General features: G+C 38.7%; 2 protein-coding genes across 5 annotated transcripts in view; both read right to left on the reverse strand.

Annotated features, from left to right (window-relative positions):
- Positions 1-3,566: 3,566 nt before the first annotated feature.
- cd63 (CD63 molecule) lies at positions 3,567-15,453 on the reverse strand. The gene is made up of 8 exons (XM_060893889.1): positions 15,305-15,453; positions 13,706-13,784; positions 7,282-7,470; positions 6,661-6,735; positions 6,475-6,567; positions 4,530-4,673; positions 4,293-4,376; positions 3,567-4,180 (listed from the first exon to the last, which is right to left on the reverse strand). Exons 2-8 carry the CDS (start codon positions 13,763-13,765, stop codon positions 4,115-4,117), a joined length of 711 nt encoding a protein of 236 aa, XP_060749872.1. The 5' UTR covers positions 13,766-13,784; positions 15,305-15,453; the 3' UTR covers positions 3,567-4,114.
- Positions 15,454-21,751: 6,298 nt separating this feature from the next.
- mylk2 (myosin light chain kinase 2) overlaps positions 21,752-25,056 on the reverse strand; it is a 12,257-nt gene continuing 8,952 nt past the window's right edge. For all 4 annotated transcript variants that reach the window (XM_060894081.1, XM_060894080.1, XM_060894078.1 and 1 more), the window contains exons 15-16: positions 23,577-23,709; positions 21,752-23,469 (exon numbers count right to left, since the gene is read on the reverse strand). In XM_060894081.1, coding sequence (XP_060750064.1) covers positions 23,389-23,469; positions 23,577-23,709 — 214 coding nt within the window. In that variant the 3' untranslated portion in view covers positions 21,752-23,388. The remainder of the gene's footprint in view (positions 23,470-23,576; positions 23,710-25,056) is intronic.

The raw sequence follows: 25,056 nt of genomic DNA on the forward strand, positions 1-25,056 counted from the left end.
CCCATGACACTAGCTAATCTAACCAGTTTAACTAGTCTTATATCACTGGTTGATATTAGATATGGGTTTTTTATACCCCAGCAGTGTTTAATTGTTCAGTATTTCTGATTATTCAGGTGTTTTCAGCAATTAAATTAGTAAGTAGTTCAATGATTAAAAGAATATTGCAAAGATGAAGTCATTCTTAACATCAAAAGACATGGAGACTGTAATACATGCTTTTATTTCATCCAGATTAGATTATTGTAATGTACTGTACTTGGGAGTTTCACCGTCTCTATTGTCTCGTCTTCGACTTGTCCAAAATGCTGCTGCTCGATTGTTAACTGGAAAAAGGAAGAGGGAACATATTTCACCAGTGATGATCTCTCTTCACTGGCTTCTAGTTAAATTCCGTATTCATTTTAAGACACGCCGAAATGAGTTTCCTCCGCAGGGTGGCCGGGCGCTCCCTTAGAGACAGGGTGAGGAGCTCGGTTACCCGGGAGGAGCTCAGAGTAGAGCCGCTGCTCCTCCACATCGAGAGGAGTCAGCTAAGGTGGCTCGGGCATCTGTTCCGGATGCCTCCTGGACGCCTCCCTGGGGAGGTGTTCCGGACATGTCCAACCGGGAGGAGGCCCCGGGGAAGACCTAGGACACGCTGGAGGGACTATGTCTCTCGGCTGGCCTGGGAACGCCTCGGTATTCCCCCGGAAGAGCTGGAGGAAGTGTCTGGGGAGAGGGAAGTCTGGGCGTCCCTGCTTAGACTGCTGCCCCCGCGATAAGCGGTAGAAAATGGATGGATGGATGGATTTTAAGACACTGCTGTTTGTCTATAAGGGTCTCCATGGATTGGCTCCATCCTATATCTCTGATCTCCTTCTGTTACAATCTAATTTCTCTAGGGAACTTCGGGCAACTGGTAGTCTTCAGTTGACTGTTCCTAGGACTCGATTGAAATCGAAAGGTGATCGCGCCTTTTCAGTGGCTGCACCACAGTTATGGAACAAGTTACCACCCTATATAAGAACAGCACCTACATACGCAGATTTTAAGTCTCTTCTTAAAACTTATCTTTTTACTGTTGCGTATGATCATAGGTAAGCTCACTGGTATAACCTTAGTCTATTATCTGTTGTTGTGTCCTATGTTGACTTTTGCATTTTGTATCTTGTTTTGTATTTTATTATATGCTTAAATTCTGTACAGCACTTTGGCCAACAGCTGTTGTTTTTAAATGTGCTCTATAAATAAAGTTGACTTGACTTGATTACTGTATTTGGCACATTCTTAACTGGACACGATGAGTATGTGAAATGTAGTGAAATGTTTTCGACTGTCCATCTGACTCTTAGGCCACCCAAATTTGAGTCAAAGGCGTATAAAGTTCAGTCAGTTCGCGATTTGAATAACGAGCTATCCCAGCCAACATTAGCTAATTACCCAAAGTGTGTGCTTTCGGTAATATATTCTGCTCATTTAATCATTCCGGCTATCACACATGACCAAGGTTGCAGTACTCTGTTCTGCGGGATGCATGCTTCTGTTTCCCTGTGACGCCACTGCTGACAAGAAGGATGACGTATTTACTTCACGAGGCAAAGATGGAAAGCGTGACGGAAGGTTACGGCTACAGTCATGTAGAGAAGCAACAGGGGAAAACACTGACTGTACGCTGGTGGGTAAAACACACCAAAAAAAAAAAACAAAAAAAAACATGATGTCAAGAGCATCTAAGTTTGTGTTTGTGTGAACAAGTTAGGGCTTTGTGGAAGGTTGTATATATTGGTTATGGGGTGAAATGGATTAGATTAGATTAGATTAGATTAGATTAGATTAGATTAGATAAGCCTACCTTTTATTTGAACCAGTCCACCCTAATATAATTGCAAATATAATAATAATTGCTAATAAAATAATAATAATAATAATAATAATAATAATAATATCATAATAATAATAAATATAATTGCACGTTGCGACAAACTTTGATGTTGGCTTTGACAAAGCAAGTATTTGCAAAGGCCGGTGTTTTTTGGAGGCGAGTGGACATAAGGATCAGTGTTACGTTTGGAGGCAAGTGGACAGAAAGCTAGGGTGCCAAAACATTTGAAGGCAACTGGAGACAAGCATGTGAGGTTATCCGAATACTCTTGAAGAAGTTCCCCTCATTGTTCTGAGTGTTTTGATATGTCACATGTCCATGTTGTAAAAAGTTTTTTCATTTTGCATATTTTGGGGTCGGGGCTGCGGGACACCCGGAAGACCAGTCGGTACACCAATTTAAAAGTTTGTTCAGAGTATCACCCTAAAGGAGCTGGCCGAGTTTGGTGTAGATAGTTTGAAAGCTTGCCGAGTTATAAACCTCCAAAGTTTATAATGGGAGTCTATGGGAAAAAAGGTCAGTTTGAGACCCGGTACCGGAAGTACCGGTACTCGGATCGCTTAGAAAAGTAACAGCAACAAACTTCAGACCAGGATCTACAACATATCCGAATTTGGTGCATGTGGCTCGAAAGCCCTAGGAGGAGTTACTCTTGATAAATTTTTGTCTAAGCTTAAATAGGAAAACAGAATGTTGGCTTCTACAAAGCCAACATCATAAAAATAGATGAATTTACAATAAAGATAGAATGTAAATATGCAGATCGGAAAGCGGTGTATTATTTGTGTGTGTGTGTGTGTGTGTGTGTGTGTGTGTGTAAAATAAATCATTTACAGGATCTTGTATTATGGATGTCCCACTTAATCCAAGTGATTTAACTAAATAAAAATCATCTGTAAGGAGACATTTAATTACTGATAGTCTGAAGTGTCAGTTCTTAAAATCAGAGGTAATTTAAATTAACTTTGAGGTATGAACTTTTTTTCAGGAATCTTACAAACGCAGACATTAAATACTATAACTATAAACTGGTAAAAATACAAAAGTATGAAACATTCTATAATTAGTTTTTAAAAAAAATTGGCAAATTGCTGTGATATGAGAAAAATAAAATAGTACAGGACACATTGTGTGGGGCACGGTGTCTTAGTGGTTAGCACGTTCGCCTCACACCTCCAGGGTCGGGGTTCGATTCCCGCCTCCACCTTGTGTGTGTGGAGTTTGCATGTTCTCCCCGTGCCTCGGGGGTTTCCTCCGGGTACTCCGGTTTCCTCCCCCGGTCCAAAGACATGCATGGTAGGTTGATTGGCATCTCTGGAAAATTGTCCGTAGTGTGTGATTGTGTGAGTGAATGAGAGTGTGTGTGTGCCCTGTGATGGGTTGGCACTCCGTCCAGGGTGTATCCTGCCTTGATGCCCGATGACGCCTGAGATAGGCACAGGCTCCCCGTGACCCGAAGTAGTTCGGATAAGCGGTAGAAGATGAGTGAGAGTGAGTGAGGACACATTGTTATCAACCCTGAGGTGGTATCAGTAAGTCTGCTTCGTGTCAGGCTACATTACACGTCAGTGTTGGTTATTTTGCACCCGACGTCTTTCCTCAAAGTGTTTTATTATTTACCTGATTCAGGTGTTTATCCTGTTATGCAAGAACTACAGAGAATCTAACCGGGGAGGTGTGAATGTACCAGAGAAAAGCATAATTTGTCTGAGCAAATTCTGGTTTTATTCGGCTTCCAAAAATACAGATCTCTAGAAACAGGTTAAAATTCTTAAAATGGTATGAAATTACAGTGAAACTGTTTCCAAATCATCAGCAATCATCTGTATGAAAACATATCCGTGTGAAAACGTCTGTAAATCGAAGCCAAAACCTGACACCGAAGTTTGGGTGGAAATCTTTAATGTTTATTTGTTGGTTGTTTCAAAGTCTGGAAAGAGTTTCATGTTTAAAATATGGATCGTAAAATACACGAGATTCGTAAGAATATAAAAGTACAATATCCGTCTAAAAGAAGAAGTCTGTGAAGATGTCTGTGACTAAATTACAGATATATGAGGCTTAATAATACGAGAACAGGCAGGAATCCATCTTTTCCTCATCTACAATTAAAAAGAGAAGATTACGATCCTCGCTATCGGCATATAGGTGTGAGAGGTTGTTTTTTTTTTCTGGATAGGTTCCGCAAGAAGACGAAGTGTTTAACCGGAGTGTAAAAAGTGATTCCGTCGAAGTTCTACGACAGAGGGATCACATCACCTCGTAGCCTTTTCGTATCCCCCTCATCAGCGCACAGGCGAACACAACACCCAAGATCTGAAGTACAATGAGGAGAGAGATGAGGAGAGGTGAAGGTGATGAGGAGAGGTGATGTTTGTTTGTCAGAAAAAAATGGAAGTAAATAAGAAAAAAAACATCGACGTCTTACCTCGATGAAAGCAATGACGAGAGCTGCGACTCCAACCCAGAGAATGTTCTTCTTGAAGAAATTCTCCAGACCTTCCCCACAACCCTGCAGCGCAACAAGCCAGAATCCTCATTATTACATGTTCAGGTGTGAAAAAGTGGAAATTGTTGGTTGAAACAGAGAAGCATCTTTTTGAGAGGTTTTCGTTTCGGTCTGAAATGCCTCTCGGGAACGCAGGGCTTCTTCTTCTGCGCTTACCTCGGTGTTGATGATGGTGGCGTTATTCATGGCTCCAATTCCACAGTTATCGGTGACGTTCTTGCAGCACGAGTCGGGGACGGAGTTTTTGTTAGGGTTGTAGTTCAACCAGTCGGTAGAGTTCACTGCTCCACAGCATTTCAGCTACACGTGTAGACACCAAGACAAAATGTTGTTTAAATGACAGAAATGATCTCAAGAATAAACACACCTAGGCGTTAAGGGCAAAATAATCAAGAAGGGGTTCGAAGCAGATTTACTGGGATGTTGGTTCTTTTCCAATAACTGCATGTCCTGAATTGTTTTGTTTCTCTTACAATCACAACCTTTTTTTATTTTTACAATTGTATTAAAGAACTAAAGTGACACATCAAGCTTTTTAACTGTTTATAGATAAAGTCCAAGCACCGAGTTATAAAAACTTTTCTGGATTGTTAAACATGCTCCAAAACTCAGAGCTGGGCATCTAATATTCACCTACATGGATTATCTTTGGTAGGAAAGTGTATGTTTTAATTCCCTTCCATCAACTCCGAGTATTTGATATCTCAAATTGCGTTGCTATGGTGATGCAATCAATCTAGACTCACATGTAACGTGATGCACTAACACCCACATGCACATACTGTCTGACACCATCAGACTCATATAACACACAGTTTATTTATTTTATTATATCTTCTATTTTTAGAAACCACATTAAGAGGTTATGAAAGCCGATGTTCCTGCATCTGTGGCGCTTGGATCATGTGTCTTCAGCATGGAGCTTTACTCAGTCCACGGGCAAGTTCGCTCTTGTTATCAACTCCTATTAGCACTACATTCACCATGTTAAATAAACGTCACCTCACAAAAAGAAAAAAAAATGACGTCCATTTTTAAATCCGTTTATGTGGCAACGTCCCTGCACGTTGTTATAGAAGCTATAGCTTAAAGGTGGGGTCTCCGTTGTTTGAGAAATGCTTCAGAAAACTGAGTCGGGCCGACAAACAAAACAAAAACAAAACTAAAGTGTAGCCAATGAGCAGAAAGGGGCGGGCCTTGTCAATACGGGCGGAGAGAGTGTTCAGTGCGCATGTGTGACATTAGCAGAAAGCGGTTTTAACATTGACATGGAGGATAAAAACAAAGAAAGAAAGCGAAGAAAGGCTTACGATAAGGTAAGAAGTAGGACGTGTTAATATAGGATCAGCTTTCCAGCGCTGGAGAGAACTGAAGGAGCAGGAAGTTGGTCACATATTCACAGATTGGAGTTTCCTGAGTCAATAACTCCTGAGCTAAACGCTGTTACTACACAAATAACACCTCTTTTCTATCGTAGTAATGTAGAGACGCAGCTACAACCGTGTTTTGTGTAGTAACAGTGTTTAGCTCAGGAGTTATTGACTCGGGAAACTCCAATCTGTGAATATGTGACCAACTTTACTTAAGACGCCGAGGCGCTTTTTTCCTTCTCGATAGGTGAGTAACGTTGGTTTTGTTTTGTTACACAGAACTAATATATGCCTTTGTCCTTTACATGATTATGCTTGTGTGTCATTTTTGCTTGTTTGTTTATCTATTATTGTTCTTCCCTTCAGCTATGATAAAGACACATTTCTTTCCATTAGTTGCCTGGGTTACGTATGTATGTGTGGGCGGAGCTATCAATACAGGGGTGGGACCCATTTGGGTTAGGGGCGTGTTTGTTTTGGTGATTTCAAATAATCATGATTATGATTATTCAAACGACGGAGACCCCATCTTTAATTTAGCCAAAGCTATAAAACCAAAGAAACATCTACATATTTGAACCAGTGCATTGTGATTTGCCTTGATGATACATCTGCTATATAACTTAACAAGGTATACACAACAATTTATAACAAGTGTATTCCGCAAATTCCGGATGCCGATCGTAGCTCACGGCCGATGTGTGTTAACAATGTCCATGTGCTAGACAAACCCATTTCTGCAGGTCATCCACTTCTGTCTTAATATGTGGATTTGTGTAGTTTTTGATCGCTTCCTTCAGGCCAGTGTCCACCAGACTGGTCAGCTGGATGAAAAGAAAGAGTCAATACATTTTTTTTTCTTCTTGTTTTTATGAAACGTTTACAAATCCCAAGTCCTGTATTGTGTAAAAACACACCTGGTTTCTCAAGACGTATGCGGCGATGGCTATTCCGATTTCAACGATGATGATGAGAGAGAGCAAGACGACAAACTGAGGAGATAAGAAGAAGAAGCAGAAATAACAGGGTTTTTTTTTTTAGTTTAAAAGTAAATAAATAAATAACTAGAAGGAAGAGAGAATCATTTTTAAATACGGCTGTGTGGTTACGTCTTGTACAGAGTTTACTGTATTATCATCAATGTGTGCAAGGAAGCAAGAAATCTAAACAAATATCCGGTTGAACCAGTTACTTTGGGATACTTAAGACTTCACTGGAAAAATAAGCACTAGACTTTTTCCTGTTGGTGTTTTCATAAACGCTTGTGCTAATTCAAAGAGATAAGTCCAAAAAAAATCTGACAAAATCTACATTTATCATGAAACAATAGCTAAAAATGATGTACTGAATTCTTCGACACCGTTGAGTCCAGAGCACTAAAAACATCGTGTAGCCAAAAAGACATTAAATTGTCATATTTTTTTGTTAGATGGAAAAAAAAATTCAAATAAAGCATTTCTACCCAAATATGTTTTTCCTGTGATCGCAAATTTAGATAAATAACAACAATTTATTTTCCATCACTCGCCCTGCCTTACCGTAGTGACCATGCAGTAGTTCTCTTTCCACGCTCCACAGCAGCCGAAGAACGCGATGAAGAAGATCACGACTCCTACCACGATGATCACGATGGGGGATGCGTTGCTGGCCACCTGCTTAATCATGCTAAAGTTGGTGATTGCCGTCTGTGCCAAAACGCCCACTATGATCAGAGCCAGGCCACACAACTAGACAGAAAATAGCAGAGAAACATATTAGAAAATTCGGTCTTTAGCTTGATCGTAGGAGAATTTCCATTTCCTACACGCGAAGCCTCAACGTACGGTCTCACGTCAGTCTTACGTCGTGTTCCGATATTTCTGACCGCTTGAAAAATGTTAGGTTCAAACAAAAGTTTGAAAAATTCTGATTTGTGGTCTTATATTCGTGTTTAGATCTCAAACCTGTGTGTCTTCAGTCTATAGGAAAAACATTAGAATCAGGATATGTTCCGATACTTTCGAACGTTACGAGTTAAATAAAACCGTGCTGGTTTTCTATAAATTGTATTTTATCCTCATAATAAAGTAGATACAGAAAAAAAGACAAACACAGGGAGGATATTTATGAACAAGTAGTGGTGGTGAACAAGTAACACCACGCACCGTGACCTACAAACATGGCCGCCATGGACTACGGTCCCCAGAACACCCTCGCTTTCTCTGTTTGAATTGAGAAAACGTTACAAATGGACACTCGTTCGAACCCACATTTACTCAGTCATATGATCATGTGTGAAATGTGTGTATGCATGCATGATTTTTGGGTATGGCCCAAAGCACATCACACACTTCACAAGCTCTACCTGAAGCATGAAGGAGACTTCAAGTCTCATGCTGCGCTGCTGAGAGTTTTTGCTCTAACTTTCCTCATGCCTGTATTTGCTAAAGGAGTTGTGTTTGAGAAGGGCATCATAACCATGTCAGACTGTAGGTAAATACACAGGAGGTAATCAGGAAAGCTCTACAGGACACACCTTGGCACACATTTACAATACTGCCGAGAAGGCTGTAAATGCTAAATACACACATGTAGTAAATGAACTAGACACAGTTTACCAGATAAAACTACATGATATACACAATCAGCCATAACATTCGAACCATCTGCCTAATAATTGTCCACACTGTGCTGCCAGAACAGCTCTGACATGTCGAGGCATGGACTCAACCAGACCTTCAGCGGTGTGTTGTGGTATATGGCACCACGGATCCTTTATGTCCTGTAAGTTATGAGGTTTGGACTCTCACAACTTACTTTATTTGATTTGTCCAGCACATCCCACAGACACTTGGGACAAATTGAGGTCTAGGAAATTTAGAGGTCAAGTTAACACCTTGAAGTGGCAGGGAGCGCTTTTCCGCATTCTTCCCATAGTGCATGCTGGTGCCGTCTCTTCTCCAGGTATGTGACACACACACACCACACGATGTAAAAGAAAACGTGTTGATCAGACCAGACCCCCTTCTTCTACTGCTCCATCGTCCAGTTCTGATGTTGACCTGCTTATTGTACAGGAGTCAGCATGGTCACTCTGACTCTGAGTCAGCATTCACTTCTTCTGAGATTTGTAGGTCTTCTGTGGGACGGGACCAGACAGTCTAGCCTTCACCTCACACATGATTAAGCCTTGGGCTCCCATGACCAGGGGTTTTCTAACTCTGACCAGTTTTAGTAGGCACTAACCCTTGCATACTGGGACATGCGGACTCCTACAAGACCTGCTGTTTTGGAGATGATCTGATCCAGTCATCACAATATGGTCTTTGTCACTCAGACAAAGTCACTCAGATCCTCACGCTAGTCCATTTTTCCTGCTTCATACACATCATCTCTGAAAACTGACAGTTTCCCTGCTTCATTATTGTATACAAACCCCTGACAGGTGGCGCTGTAACGAGATTCGAATCAACAATGATTAATGTTAATAATGATCAACGATCACTTCACCTGTCAATGGTTTTAATGTTATAACTGACTGCTTTTAAAACAGTGGAGTTTTGTAAAATAATGTCTGAAGATTTATTGTTTTATTACATTTCCGTTTACAGAATTTGTCAGACGCCTTTATCCAGAGCGACTTACGTTATCTCCTTTTTAAACAGCTGAGCAATTGAGGGTTAAGGGCCTTGCTCAGGGGCCCAGCAGTGACAGCTTGTGACACCTTAACCACTAGGCTACCACATGCCCACATTATTAAATGTTAGGAAAAATAATTTACTTTCCACCTAAAACTTAAAACAAATATAAAAATAAATAAATAAATAAAATATTTAGAAATATAATTATTAGTATTATTCATTACATCTTTTTTAAGGTTTTCTTACATATCTTTTTATATTTAATTAAATCTAACGTATTACACCACAACAACCTTACAACATCCTTTTTTTTAATTATTATTATTATTATTAATTTATAGTTACGTTTAAATCTCTTTTTTTATTTTTTATTTTTTAACTTCCTCATGAATGACTGCGAAACAAGTTCCTTCCTGTTTTCACTCATGTGATACTGACGGGTTTGCGATATATATGATAGTGATATACAGCAGCAAAAACAAAACAAAACTAAAAAAAAAAAACCACAGAAGAAGAAAAAAATCCACACACTACCATGTGAGAGTGACTCACAAAACTCTTCTGATGCAAAACTCAAATACCTACTCATTGTACTGCCAAACCCCCCCCCCCCCCAAACACACACACACACACACACACACACACACACACACCTCACACTATGCTATTGCGCAATGACCTGTCTAAACTAAAACTTCTCATCACTTGTACGTTTGCTCAATCACACCCCACAATTCGTTATTGCACTAATGGACCGTTACATGAAATCACGCTCATTTGCACACTTGCTCTCCTTTTTTGCATTGCTGCTCACCGTCGCCTTACCGTTGTATATACACACCTGATTTCTGTTCATAATAACAGCAATATATTATATTATATTATATTATGATCATAGTACATATCCTCCTGTATATTTCGGTTTATCGTAATAACAATATATTTTGTTTATAGCACACACCCTCTTAGTATTAAATTTTAGTTTATAGTAATAGACATCTGTATATTATGTTCATAGCACATAAACAGTATATTCATCTGTATATGATATTCACAGAATATTTATATATATATTCATTTGTATATTATATTCATAGAACATACATATCAGTAAATTACTGTTTATAGTATTAACCATATATTTTGTTACAGCACATATCCTTATGTAGATCTGTATATTTGTTCATAGTACATACACATATGTAAATTACTCCATATTACCACTTACTTAACTTATTTAAATCTTGTACAAACTGTATATCCTGCACTTGCTACTATTACACTCTGGTTAGACCTAAACTGCATTTCTTTGCCTTGTGTAATGACAATAAAGTTGAATCTAATCTAATCTATACATGGTGGATCTATACTCAGTGCCTTAACTACAAAGTGGCCTAAATCGTAGGTTTACTTTAAAAAAAAAAATTTTTTAATGAATTCCAGTATATTCCTGTATTCCAATAGTCAATTATAGTCAATTCCCAGTGGAAATTTTATCTAATAGCCCAAAAACACCTTCCTTATTTTCCTTCTGAAAATCCACGTTATCTTTAATTCCACATTAACTGAGACACGTGAACACAAACGGAAAAACAAACTCAGGTTATTGCCACCGATCTTCACGCTCTATGTTTGCATCCTTATATATGGGCACAGAGGGCAACACCAGTGTAAATATTTAAGTGGTGAATTTCTGACAGCAGCTGACACACAGAGGCAGAACTCCTGGAATTCAGCTTACTCCATTTTGTCTAATTAGCTTCCATAGCTGAGGGTTTTCCATTTTTCCAGGATTTTTTTTTTTTCTTTTCTTTTTTTCTAGCCACACAAAGCGCTGCCGATTACTGATGGCGGAAGAATGTTGAGCCTCACATGACACCTTCACATGATGCAGTCAGAACACCTCAGGAAACTTAGTCACAAGGTTACATCACATTCACCATCAAGAGTGCTCCAGGGGAAACGGGAGGGAAGTCGGTAGCTTTCCCCTCGTAACATACAGTAGTATGTTTTAAAACAACGGATCTAGTACGACTAGTGCGATCTGTACAGACCCGTGAACAGAAATAAAAGTTATTAATATGTATGGCATACAGAAGAACAGGATGGATAGGTTTCATAGTCAAAATAAAAAACCTGAGGTCACGTTTAAAACTATGACGGCTCCCTTGGAAACGTAAGTCAGACAGGAAATTAAGACCACAAAAACCATAGAAAGTTCATGCCTCGGTTTATGCGTGTTGGGTGGCTGACGCATTTGTTCCTTTACGTCTTTGTCAGCTGACTTACTCCCACACAAATGACCATTATAGTAATCCAAGTATTACTAATCCTTCTGTGAACAAATCTTAAAACATGTCTTTATGTACTAGATCAGGGGTCACCAACGCGGTGCCCGCGGGCACCTGGTTGCCCGCAAGGAGCACTTAAGGTGCCCGCGAGGCACGTTCTAAAATAGCACTGGTCAAAATATAGCTACGCCTAAAAAAAAATTCTTGCTGTAGTTTTTGAATAAAAAACGCTTGCATTAACGTAGATTTTCAAATTATTATTTGATATTAATATAAATATTAATTCTTTATATTTGAATTATTATTATGATTATTATTATTATCATTATTATTAAAAAGTGATCTGTGCAATTTTGCTCTTGAGGAAGTTTGTATCAAACCGGTAGCCCTTTATACTACTCAGTTCCCTTGAAGTAGCCCTCAGTCTTAAAAAGGTTGGTGACCCCTGTACTAGATATATATTTATATAAAGCCTCTTGGCATACTGATCTGACATCAGGGAATAAATTGGTGGAGAAACGGTCACAGTGATTGGAGAGAAGATGAAAGTTTCACTGAAATCTCAGTGAGTTGACGTTAAACCATTGGCATGAAACCAGTAAACACTGCAATAGTAGGCTATCTGTGTTTGTTTATAGGATTTAGATTAATTCCCTCGCTGATTTAATTAAGTGAATTAAATCAGGAGTGTTCAGGAAGACAGATTACACTATGGACTAACTAGCTCATTTCCAGGCCAACGAGCAAAGCTACATCTATACATAACCTAGTAAACTCATTTTAGACTGACAACTTACTGTGCATAAAGGATGACGTATCGGTGACATATTGAACATGAATTTTCTTTCTGCTGTCCAACATGCCACAATCATTAGAAATTTAGAAATGATAAAATCGATTTTTACTCTGTCCGTGATACTGAGGGTCAGTTTCGCCCCTGATCAGGGCATTACAAACAAAACATCGCACTTCTGAACTTCTGTAGCGGCAGTCGGTTTTGCACTTCATCATCTGAACATCTGATGGCTTCGGCAAGAAGGAATTAGTGTTAAATCTATAATGAACTAAGAAATTACACTGATTTATAAGCTGCTCAAAAGCTCCTGGGTACACAACCCCACTAGATTATAAACAGTACGGATATTAGTTGTAATCACACTCAAATGAGGATGAGGTTCTGAGGCTCCCTCTTGAGTCTGTTTGCCTCATGCTTAGGAACATATTATTAGGAATAAATATAAAGTTCATTTTAAACTTTGTCATTTCTATTCTAAAGTTGTATAATTCTATAAAGCTTTACTTTAGCTCTTACATCCATAGTAAAGGGTGCTATAGAAAAAAAAAAAATAAAACTAATTGCATCACATGCTGTTGTTGGGAAGTTGTGATGCATTGTTTAACCCGTCATTTAAGACGTACTTCCTCTAAAGTTGGAACAATCTGAACGAGTTCTTTTTAGTGTCCAAAAAGACACAAACTGAAGGTAATCAATGACATTCCTAAATCCAATGCAGCTTCCCTGCTTGAGCAATGTAATAGTGGTAATAATCATAATTTGTGAAAAAAAAAAAAAAGCCCTCAATTCTAAACATCAAGTGATGTCTGACTTGCAAGAATCTAGCTCTTTCAACACAGATTAGACAGAGAAGTGGACTCTTGGTAAATCATTTCACATTTCAGGAAGACAAAAATGTTCTTATTCCACTGCTAAATTAAAATGAAATGGAAATGTTAGTGTTTTTGGAGTATTTATACAGGAATTAGTGATGACTATCTAGTGTATTATTTCAGTCATGAGGGTTAAAGTTATCACCGGAGGTTCAATAATCCATCCCTCTGGATAACCACATGGGTGGTGTCAGAATTACACGGACCTGACTGTGTCAACATTTTCACAGCAATTCCACTCCAAAAAAAGTGTATGAAGATGTTATCAAGTATTTATAAGTATGTCACAATAGTATTACTGTGAAACCACAAATGTGTGAATCAGACAATACATCCTGGTCCCCTAGTTCCACAATAAAATTAAAAAAAGACCAAAGACTTACCCAGAAGATAAAGTTGAAGAAAAATACCAGGAACTTCACACACTTCATTCCTCCCTCCATGATGCTTTAAATTTGGATTCTGAAAAAAGGAAAAAAAAAAGACAAGATATATATAAACTACAAATCTGTCTTCATGGTAACTGCGTGATATCTGGATTTCGTTGCATTACCGGTGTGGTGGATCTCAATGCTGAATACTGTGTACCTACAAATGTCCTAACCAACCTCATTAAAGATGGCGCAGTGGCTCGCTGTTCTGCAGTTCAGGATCTGTATCGATAACAAGCTCAAATCGCAAAGATGCCAGAGAGCCACTGCTGAGGATTTGAGCAAGACCTTTAATCCTGAACTGTTTGGATTGGATTTTGCTTCAACTGTAAGCCACTTTGGAATTATGCAAACTCCACTACATTACACCCAGTCCTGTTTAATGAGCATCGCTCGGCCCTCATGAGTAATCCTAATAGTCCCTTAACCAATACTGACCTTTTCAGTATGACTAATACATAGACCTCTGTTCTAGAAATAAATACAACAAAAAACAGGTCCTGAAAGTGGGAAGAAGGACATTTAGGTGTCTATCCACTTTAAACACATACCAACACACCTACAGTATACCTGAGTACCTGATGGTGATGAGGTAATTCAAGTAAAAATGTTTTTTTGAATTCTATATAACAGAGTTGTTTTAGTGAAGACTGAATCGGTTCACCTGAAACGGTTCGTATGAATCGGTTCGACTGAATCGGTTCATCTTGAAGTAAATTAATAACACGTTTAGTACAAACTGTAAATCATAAACAGACCATAATACCGGTTGTCTGCTTTTAAGACTTCATAACCTGGTGTGTCTTTCGCATGAATTTAAGTCTAATCGATGAAAAACAGGATTCGATTCCCGTGAACACGTGTATTTAACTCTTTCCCTGAACATGAACAGATGGGCGTTTGTTCTAACGTCAACTCACATACGGAATAATAACGTTATGATAAAGAAAATCCGTAAAATATTTCAAACATTTAGATTCGTTATATTCGGACCGCGTTTGTATACAATTCCTTTTACTGTTTATGATGATGTTAAGGGTTAAAAGGGAGGTCTTATTCCACCATTTTAAAATAATCTGTGTTTTGCAGACCTTCGTGTAAAAAAAAACGTTTTTTACTCTATAACTAAAACTTCCGAGTGAAAGTTTCATCTTTAACTCGTACAACGTTTATCATACAAAACGAACATCATTTATATATATATATATATATATATTTTTTTTTTTCCGGAAAAATAGTGAACGTATTATTAATAAGAATAAATATATAGAGATTTTTCTTTTTTTTTTTTTTTTTTTTTAAAGTACACACGATTCTCAAATACGACACAAACATAACGCTGTATTCACAACGACAGATTCGATTCTTATAACTCGATTTCACACCCAAAACAAAAACAAAAACAAAAACAAAAACAAATGTTATTTCATCATGGAAAACGACCACCCACGAACAACTTCCCAGCAGCACGAATTATTCCCGAAAAGAAAGTAAATCTCCGTTAAAAGATTCGATGTGTATCCAGGTTAAAACACGAATGTAAACACTCACCTAAAAGCTTTAATAAAGCGGTAAACAAGGATAAAGAACCTTCTGCGTTGTCGTGCTTCTTTAAAATGGCAATGGTCACTCACTCCACCCTCATCCGCTATACAGTCATGCTCATGTCGTCATTTACTGTTTGCTTAGTCATTAACCTCCACTTCACTGTTACAAGGCAGTCAGAAAAATGCATTAAACTTAGTTTCAGGGGGAGTGTTAAGTTATTTACACACACACAAAATTTATGATATACAATATAACTCTGTTCTGAACCCTTCTGAAAGACTGTTACATTAACATTCACATTATTTTAGCTGATACCTTTATCTCTAGAGACTTACATTATCTCATTTTTATACAACTGAGCAATTGAGGGTTAAGGGCCTTTCTCAGGGGCCAAACAGTGGCAGCCTTGGTGGACATGGGATCGAACTCACGACCTTCCGATCGGTAGCCCGACACCTTAACCACTAGGTTAAAGCTGGGGAACAACAGCCTGTTTTGGGTGGGGAAGAAGGGAAAAAGAGAAAAAAAAATAGGAGAAAAGGGAGGGAAAGAAAGAAAGAAAGAAAGAAACTAAAGGAGAGAGGTAGTCCAAGACCTTAACCACTAGGCTACCACATGCCCACAAGTATTTCCAGCATCTTAGCAGACGTCCTTATCCAGAGTGACTTACATTTTATCTCATTTTTATACAGCTATGCAGTTGAGGGTTAAGGGCCTTGCTCAGGGGCCCAACAGTGGCAGCCTTGGTGGACCTGGGATCGAACTCACGACCTTCCGATCGGTAGCCCGACACCTTAACCACTAGGTTAAAGCTGGGGAACAATAACCTGTTTTGGGTGGGGAAGAAAAATAGGAGAAAAGAGAGAGAAAGAAAGAAAGAATGGATTAGGGTTTGTCCAAATTTTATGTCCCCACCAGTCCACTGTGATCATTTGTGCTCAAGGAAATAACACGACCTATACAACTCTCAAACTGGTGACAAAAAATACCATACCAACTGAAACTGAAATGGCTCTGGCTTATAAAAAAAAAAACACACTGCTGCCATCTCATGGTTTACATACCTGCTTCACACTTCATAAAGATGACTCAGTGTTATGTTTAGTAAGTACAAGGCACCGCGTGCCAACACCTAAACCTCATCCCAGTCATGGAGCATGGTGGAGGGAGTATACTAGTGAAGTCTGTATTGAGGACTGAACTGTAACTTTTCCTGGGACTCCAAGAAACATGAAATTTGACCTTACTGACTTATTTAGCAATATGCTTCCATGCAACAATAGGAAGACAATTTTGAAACCCATGCTGTTTGTCAAACTACATTAGACTAATATAGCCATTATGTAGATAGAGACCAATGAAACTTCCTGTGAGCTAATTGGGTAATCTGATCTATTTCCCCTGAACTGCTCTACGTCTTCTTTCTTGCTAAATCGGATTAGTATGAAATCATTATTACAAGATAGTATTGGTCACTCGTTTACAAAAACAATTGCATGTATTAAAACCTTGATCTTGGATCAAGAAAGCAAACCTTAACTGTACAAATATATAGTGTTCCTAAAAATGTCAATCTTGTAAAAAAAAAAAAAGGGCCGATCTTATAGAATGTACATTCATGCCTTAATAATTTCAGGCCAGGTTTAAGACTTTAGTATCACAAAACAGAGACAGACAGTGAATATGTATTACAACCCTCAGTCTATTTGTCTATGTTAATGCTTCTTGATCACAGTGCAGCTTTGGTAAAAGTTTCCACTTTACTGGAACTACAAAGGCCCAAACACTGTTCCAGCAAGACAATGTCCTTGTGTACAAAGCACAGAGCTCCTTAAAGACATGGTGTGTTTTGTTGGAGTGGAAGAACGTGAGTGTCCTTCATTGAGCCCTGACTCTGATTCAACCCCAATGAACACCTTTGGGATGAACAGGAAGACCGACTGAACCCCAGACCTCCTCACTCTTACTACATCTCACTAATGCTCTTGTAGCTGAATCACAACAGCCATGCTCCAACATCAGTGGAAAGCCTTCCCATCTGAAGAGCGGAGCTTATTAAAAAGGGAGTCGATTTTTAGATATGCTAAGCAGATATCTGATATTTGTTTAATCTTGATGGCTTTTCCCAAGCAGAGAAATGAAAAACGGCATAATTAAAAAAATTATTATTTATTCTAGGAGTGTTCTGATGCCTGTATGGGTAGCCTTTTTGTGGGATAGCCGTTCTCCATCTATTACAGTTTTTCTCAGTTGCTTTGGAGCATTTCTCGAACCATCCTTAAGATTTGCAAATCAGTAAGTGCATTCTCAAAACAATGTGTACAAACAGCACAATACATTGGATTTCTTGCAAAAGCCTGTTATTTGCTCAAAATCCTTAGTACTTCTCTCAAAAGTAAGTATTTGTGTCATTGAACATATCATTGCCATCAAAATAACAAGTCCTTTTATCATTGTTTACGAACAAGATAGTCAAAATGTTTAGTCATTTTTTCAATATGACAAGGCTTTATTTTAGTATTTCCTGATGTAAACTATGTTTTGGATTACAAGTATTGAAAATGCACGAGGCTGAATTTCTTCTAAGTGGCAACTAGGAATTTCAACAGCACAAATTTACACAATACTGTATGTGGGATATTGATTGTAAGAGAGTCGACAGGATTCACACTTTTTTATTTTTCTTTACGAGTGGACTGACAAAAAAATTACAATATAATGTCATTGTGATAGAAAATAAAAAGACACAAAATAAAATTCCAAAAGTTAAACACAGGAAACACTTCTTAGGCAGAACTGTGCATGCCGCACTATACAGTGCAATCTGTCTCTACCCCTTGACGTCTCAGTCTGTCGGGCCACAGACTTTCATCCACATTACAACAGATATCATCCCTTGCAATACAGCGTGGAAAAAATCTTCTGGAATGTCTTATCCAGCCTCTGCAGGCTTCCGCTGTGATGTCCTCACATGCTGCATCCATGGCAAGCCAGCAGGGTCATCTGAGTATGTGGCTGGCAATCATAGACCTTCCACCTCCATGCTGAATAGAACTCCTCAGTTGGGTTGGGAGAATTTGCATCAGCATCCTGTTATGGGTCAGAAACCATTGCCTGATGGTGTTTGAGTGATGGAAGCTCACATTATCCCAAAGTATCACATACTTTGGTAAATCATCTCGAAATGGACTCCTTTCATCATCAGGGATGAGAGCCCTATAGAGGGTCTGTAAGAAGGTGAGGAGATGCTGTGTGCTGTATGGGCCTATAAGGGGAATATGAGATAGCACACCCTGCTAGACATAGCAGCACACATAGTGATATTTCCTTCTTGCTGGCCTGGCAAATCAACAGTAGCTCTGTGGCCGATGACATTTCGACCACGTCTTCTGCTTTTGCTCAGTTTGAATCCAGCCTCATCCACATATATAAAGTTGTAAGGTGGTTCACTTGACAACCCAGAAGATACACAATTAGTTATGCACATTCATTTCATTTCACAAGATACAGTTATATCAAATGTACACATATTGCATGTTTTTTTCCTACAGTTATAGCAAATGTACATAGGTCACACATTCTGTATTATATATAAGTCACTATAAGAAGTTTATGTAAATTAGATAAAGTATGCCCATAGATGTTTTACCTGTACATACTGGTACATGCCCCTTCATTAGTGACATTCAAGGTTCATCTGCACAATTCATCAATTCGAGACACATTTACAAGAAAAGTTTAATAGAACTGTGAAGAAGACAAATTTTGACAACTGGTTTAACCATTTTGCACTCAATGACTTGTGCAATGAACTGATGCCTAAATGTTTTGGTGATTCAGACCATTTAGGTGAAACCAGTATAATACACTTATAAAGACACTTGTACACAATCCATTAAATGATGCACAAAAGCGTTCGCAATTTGATCAAAGCAACGAGAAATGTTCATATCATGAGCACAAAAGACTAAATGATGTGGAGGTTGAACAAGCAGTTTTGAGAATTTCATTTCTGATCTGAGAAACGTTCCAAAGCGACTGAGAAAAACTGTAAATATAGATATTAATGTAATGATAATGTAGATAATAATGGATAAGTGTAATAGTGGTAGCCCTGTTTTGTCTTATATAGATTCCCAACAAAATTCATATGACATTTTCTACTGGCGGGGGCACGGTGGCTTAGTGGTTAGCACGTTCGCCTCACACCTCCAGGGTTGGGGGTTCGATTCCCGCCTCCGACTTGTGTGTGTGGAGTTTGCATGTTCTCCCCGTGCCTCGGGGGTTTCCTCCGGGTACTCCGGTTTCCTCCCCCGCATGGTAGGTTGATTGGCATCTCTGGAAAATTGTCCGTAGTGTGTGATTGTGTGAGTGAATGAGAGTGTGTGTGTGTGTGCCCTGTGATGGGTTGGCACTCCGTCCAGGGTGTATCCTGCCTCGATGCCCGATGACGCCTGAGATAGGCACAGGCTCCCCATGACCCGAGGTAGTTCGGATAAGCGGTAGAAAATGAGTGAGTGAGTGAGTGTTGCCCAGTGGAATATCTGATAGAAATCATTGACACAAAGTGCTGGCTTTTTAAGCGCTTTTGCGTAGGAAGGGTCTGATTGGTGGTTTAGTGGTAATGGGGTTGAGCTATTGATTGGAACATTCTACTTTAAGGTTGTGTCCTTGAGCAAGAGCTTTCAGACTCAGAAAAGTAGGATAAGCTGAAATAGGGAATTGTGAAGAGATCCTGCGTTACCTGGAGGCTTTGCCTTTTCAGTTCTATTCCTATTGCTTTTTGCGCAGGAATTTCAGTTTGTACTATGATTATCAGTCATCCATCTATTTTATTTACCGCTTATCCTACATAGGGTTGCGGGAGTAGATCCCAGAGGTCTTTAACCACACGGCTAGCGACACTCTGGACAAAGCACAATTGCACATACTATGTCCAAATTTATAGACACCAAATAGCCTACAATGTAAGTCTTTGGACTGGAGGAGGAAACCAGAGCACCCAAAGGAAACCCCTAAGCATGAGATGTACTGTACTGAATATGAATCACCTAGCCCTCAAAGGCAAACATGCTAATCACTAAGCTACCATGCCCCTACTATGAATATCATATAACGATTATTGATCAGCATTTCATCTCTCCAGAGAGAATTCATGTATTTTCCCCCTAGTTGTATATATACATGACAAATGTATATATATGATCCCTACACCAATACAACACTTGTCTGACTGTATATTTGTAATCATACCATCTAGTGTCACCCATATGAGGATGGGTTCCCCTTTGAGTCTGGTTCCTCTCAAGGTTTCTTCCTTACCAATTAAGGGAGTTTTTCCTTGCCACTGCTGCCTGAGTCACCTCTGACTTGCTCATTGGGGATAAATACATATACATACATATACATACATACACACTGTGAACTATATATATTTTGAATTTTTATTATATTAATTCTTTATATTACTCCTTATGTTTATCTTCGGTTCTGTGTTTATGTTCTGTAAAGCTGCTTTGAGACCATTGTAAAATGTCCAATGTCCATTGTAAAAAGCGCTATACAAATAAACTTGAATTGAATTGAATTGAATTGAATATGAGAGATATTGGTATCAGAGACACCCAGAAATTATACAGATGATCATCACCTTACAGCTGTATTCTAATTAAATTTAGATTTAAAGATTTTAGCCAATAACTGCATTAACTGAGAAATATTTCTGAACCACTTATTTGCCCTACATACTCTAGATATCGTTAAACATTTGCTGGTTTCTCCCTCTGACTGATTTCTGATAATCTCCCCACACAGACCCTTGCTATATTTCAGGGATGTTTCCATTCTTTGAATGAAGTACCTTTCACAATCATATTTATTCCCATGTACTCTTTATTACACACTTCCTGTGTTAAACACCAAAGTTTAACACCAGTTGCATGTGTTCTCCTTTTTAAGTATCAGTTCCTGTTTCCTAATGTTTGAAGGTCTTTTGTTCTTTCGTCTTTGGCTTGTTCGTTATTGTGTCTTGACACTTATTCTTTAAATCTGTTTGATGAAATTGGTTCATAAAGACAAATAGATCAACAAAAGTTGCCTGGCATGTCTATAATACTTCAACCAGGAGGAAGAAGAAGAAGAAGAAGAAGAAGAAGAAGAAGAAGAAGAAGAAGAAGAAAAAGAAAGAAGAAGAAGAAGAAGAAGAAGAAGAAGAAGAAGAAGAAGAAGCTACCGGAATTATGCTGAGTTTTACTCAACTGTGACAATAGATCCAGTTGAATAATATAGTGTTCACTGTGGCATTACATGTGTCTGATTCTTATAATATCCAGAAACAGAAGATAAACAGAAATGGAAGAAATTGTTAATTGTAGATCTTATCCACCTTCTGAAAGAATCAAATTGTATGTTCAGAAACATCATAAGCACCTTATAAGGTCTATCCAAATTTTATTCCAATACAAATCAAGATTACAAATGAAGACACTGAGGAAACTTATGTTATAGCAATATACATAGAATACTGAGAGAGAGACAGAGAGAGAGAGAGAGAGAGAGAGAGAGAGAGAGAGAGAGAGAGAGAGAGAGAGAATTGCAAATATAAAGCATATAATAGAAACTAAACTTTGACCTTTTAGAAAAAATAATCATGATGTTTAGAACACTAACAGACATTATTTATTACAGCTATTTCCACAGAAGAAATGAAACAAGGAAACAAAGCATATCGGAAGTCCCTTTTCCAGTGTTGGGTCATGGTGCATGGAACATAGCTGTGTGTAAGTTTTGAGAGGAAAAACTCAGGTAAAGTCAATATAAAACGGTAAATGCTGAAAAATAAGGGTTTTTGTGACGAAGGGCATGGTGGTAGTGGTTATCACGGTCGCCCTACACTTGTGCAGTTGGTGGTTCGATTCCCACTTCAACCCTTTCGTCAGGAAGTTTGCATGTTCTTTGGAGGTTTCCTCTGTATGCTCCAGATTTGTACTGAGGTTCAGACATGCATTGTAGGCTGATTGGCATCTCTAAAATGGCCTGGTGTGTGATTGTACCATGCAATGTGTTGACACCCCATCCAGTTTATCTGCCTGGTGCCTTGAGTGCCATGTGATAGTAGGGAATCAATCAGTATCAATACATCAGTGTTACAATACAAAGTGTTTTCTTTAGTAGTCTGATGAAGCGATTTCCATGTGGTGTTTATTGTCTTTTTATTTACTCTTGTGCTTATTAATAGACACAATACAGACAATTTAGAGATGCCGATCAACCTACAACGCGTGTCTTTGTGCTGGTTAAGGAAACCAACAAAGCACTGGGAGAACATGCAAACTCCAAACACACAGGTTCAAAGGCAGTTATCATACCCCAAACCTGCAGGCAAACATGCTCACTAATACACTGTTCCCCCTTTTAGTACTAGTTAAGTATTACTTCATATTCATTGTTCTTGGGAACTGTGATGTCAGTTTGCCTTTTATCATTCATTCATCTTCTACCGCTTAGCCGAACTACCTCGGGTCACGGGGAGCCTGTGCCTATCTCAGGCGTCATCGGGCATCAAGGCAGGATACACCCTGGACGGAGTGCCAACCCATCGCAGGGCACACACACACTTTCATTCACTCACGCAATCACACACTAGGGACAATTTTTCCAGAGATGCCAATCAACCTACCATGCATGTCTTTGGACCGGGGGAGGAAACCGGAGTACCCGGAGGAAACCCCCGAGGCACGGGGAGAACATGCAAACTCCACACACACAAGGTGGAGGCGGGAATCGAACCCCGACCCTAGAGGTGTGAGGCGAACGTGCTAACCACTAAGCCACCGTGCCCCCCCCGGTTTGCCTTTTAACTTGAGCTAAATATCTAACATTGCAAACATTAGTAACCACTTTTTCCTGATCAGGGTCATGGTGTCTCTGGAGCCTTTCCTGGAAACACTGTGCATGAGGCAGGAATAAAATCTATTTATAGAACTAACATTACTTCAGTTTTCACTTTCAATATTAAAACGATCTCCTGAACAGTGGGCATGATAAAATAACGTTAAGTTATTGGTGCAAGTCAGTGAAAAGGAACGTCAAATTCCCAGCGATGTGAGTGATCCCGAGCTGCCGATCTTCTTAAACCTGTTGGCTGCTGCTATAGCGATATAGTTTTTCTGTATAAAATGAGAGAGGCAGGGATTGGGGAGGAGACACACAGAGAGAGCATAAGATTATGATGTATTCCATATTATTTCACATGTATGAACGTATTTTTTTCTACCTTCCACAACCGCCTGGCCATGTATTTCCTGAGGAGAACCTGCGACTTTAGGATAATATTGCTCCCCTTTGCTTTCTCTGATATATTATTCAGCCAGGGGTGCTTAAGACACTGAGCAGCACTAAGACGTCCGCTGTGAAAATACAAAAAGAAAAAGCGAGGATAATTTGTCCTGCCTGCCTCATAGCTATGTTTGTATTTATTATATGTTTGCATGTTTGTAAATTGTATACGTATATAAATTGTATACATATAACTAATGTGCAAGATGATAGAGCCAGATTCCTTGCCAGGAGTTTTCACCTAATGAGTCACCTCATAGTCCCAAATACCAAAATGTGAAGATAAATGCTACAGAATCCATAATGATGTATAACATATTTAATACCTCCTTTATTACCGACCTATTAATACATTCGGATAGTTCGCATTTATTACTGAAGGAGTGAGCAACCATGTTTACATGACATCATTGTCAAGCTCTCCAGAGGGTAGTATGATCAGCTGCACCATCTGCAAAGCTCCCTGACCTGCCACATATCTACAGCAAACGGCGGTGAAGATAGCGATAGTGAAAGTGACTTATCCACCCAACACACACTACATCTATTTATCTATTATTTCTTGCACATTATATACTAGACTACATATAACAGCACACATCTGCATTCATATACACTTCTGCTCAAAAGTTTGGAATCATTTGGAAATTTCCCCGTTTTCCATTTGTACACCGAAGCCTGGTTCATACTATGAAAAAAAAAAGAAAAGAAAGTTCTTTGAGCCTGTAAACAAACCCACACCTCCTTAATGCTCTCTTAATCAGTACAACAGTTTTTAGCTTTGCTAACAGAATTGCAAAAGGGTTTTCTAATAATCAATTAGCCTTATAAAATGATCAACTTGGATTAGCAAACGTAACGTGAGATTGAAACATGGACTAATCATTGCTGACTGATTGTTGCCTCTGTGCGCCAATATAAAACTTTCTTTAAAAAAATCAACTGATTACTTTTATGTTTTTGAAATGTTTTATTCATTTTTTTTCTTTTTTAATCCATGTTTGAAAAACGAGGAAATTTCCAAACGATCGCCTTTTTTTTTTTTCATATTTTTCCATACCCTTTCCCACCAGTTTTTTATTTTTAACCTTTTTCTTTATTCTAATCGATTCTATCTTCATGACGCAGACTGTGGATAACGCATTTCACATGTTGTACTTTGTACGTTTGTATACGTATCAAATAATATTGTTATTTGAATTTGTCACCTGCTAGACTGCTATCGACAATAAAATAACGCACCGCTTAAATACCACTGTATTTGACTCTTTAGATTATAATATATTTAGATCTCTTTAGACTCTTTTTTTTTTAAAGAATATATTGTAGTATTTCCTTTAGATGAATCAACATGTAAGTGGATAAACCGATAACACTGACCACAGTTATGGACATCACTAATGATAGCTGGTCAGATT

This window comes from Tachysurus vachellii, chromosome 19 (genome assembly GCF_030014155.1).
Source record: "Tachysurus vachellii isolate PV-2020 chromosome 19, HZAU_Pvac_v1, whole genome shotgun sequence".
NCBI classification, from domain to species: Eukaryota; Metazoa; Chordata; class Actinopteri; order Siluriformes; family Bagridae; genus Tachysurus; species Tachysurus vachellii.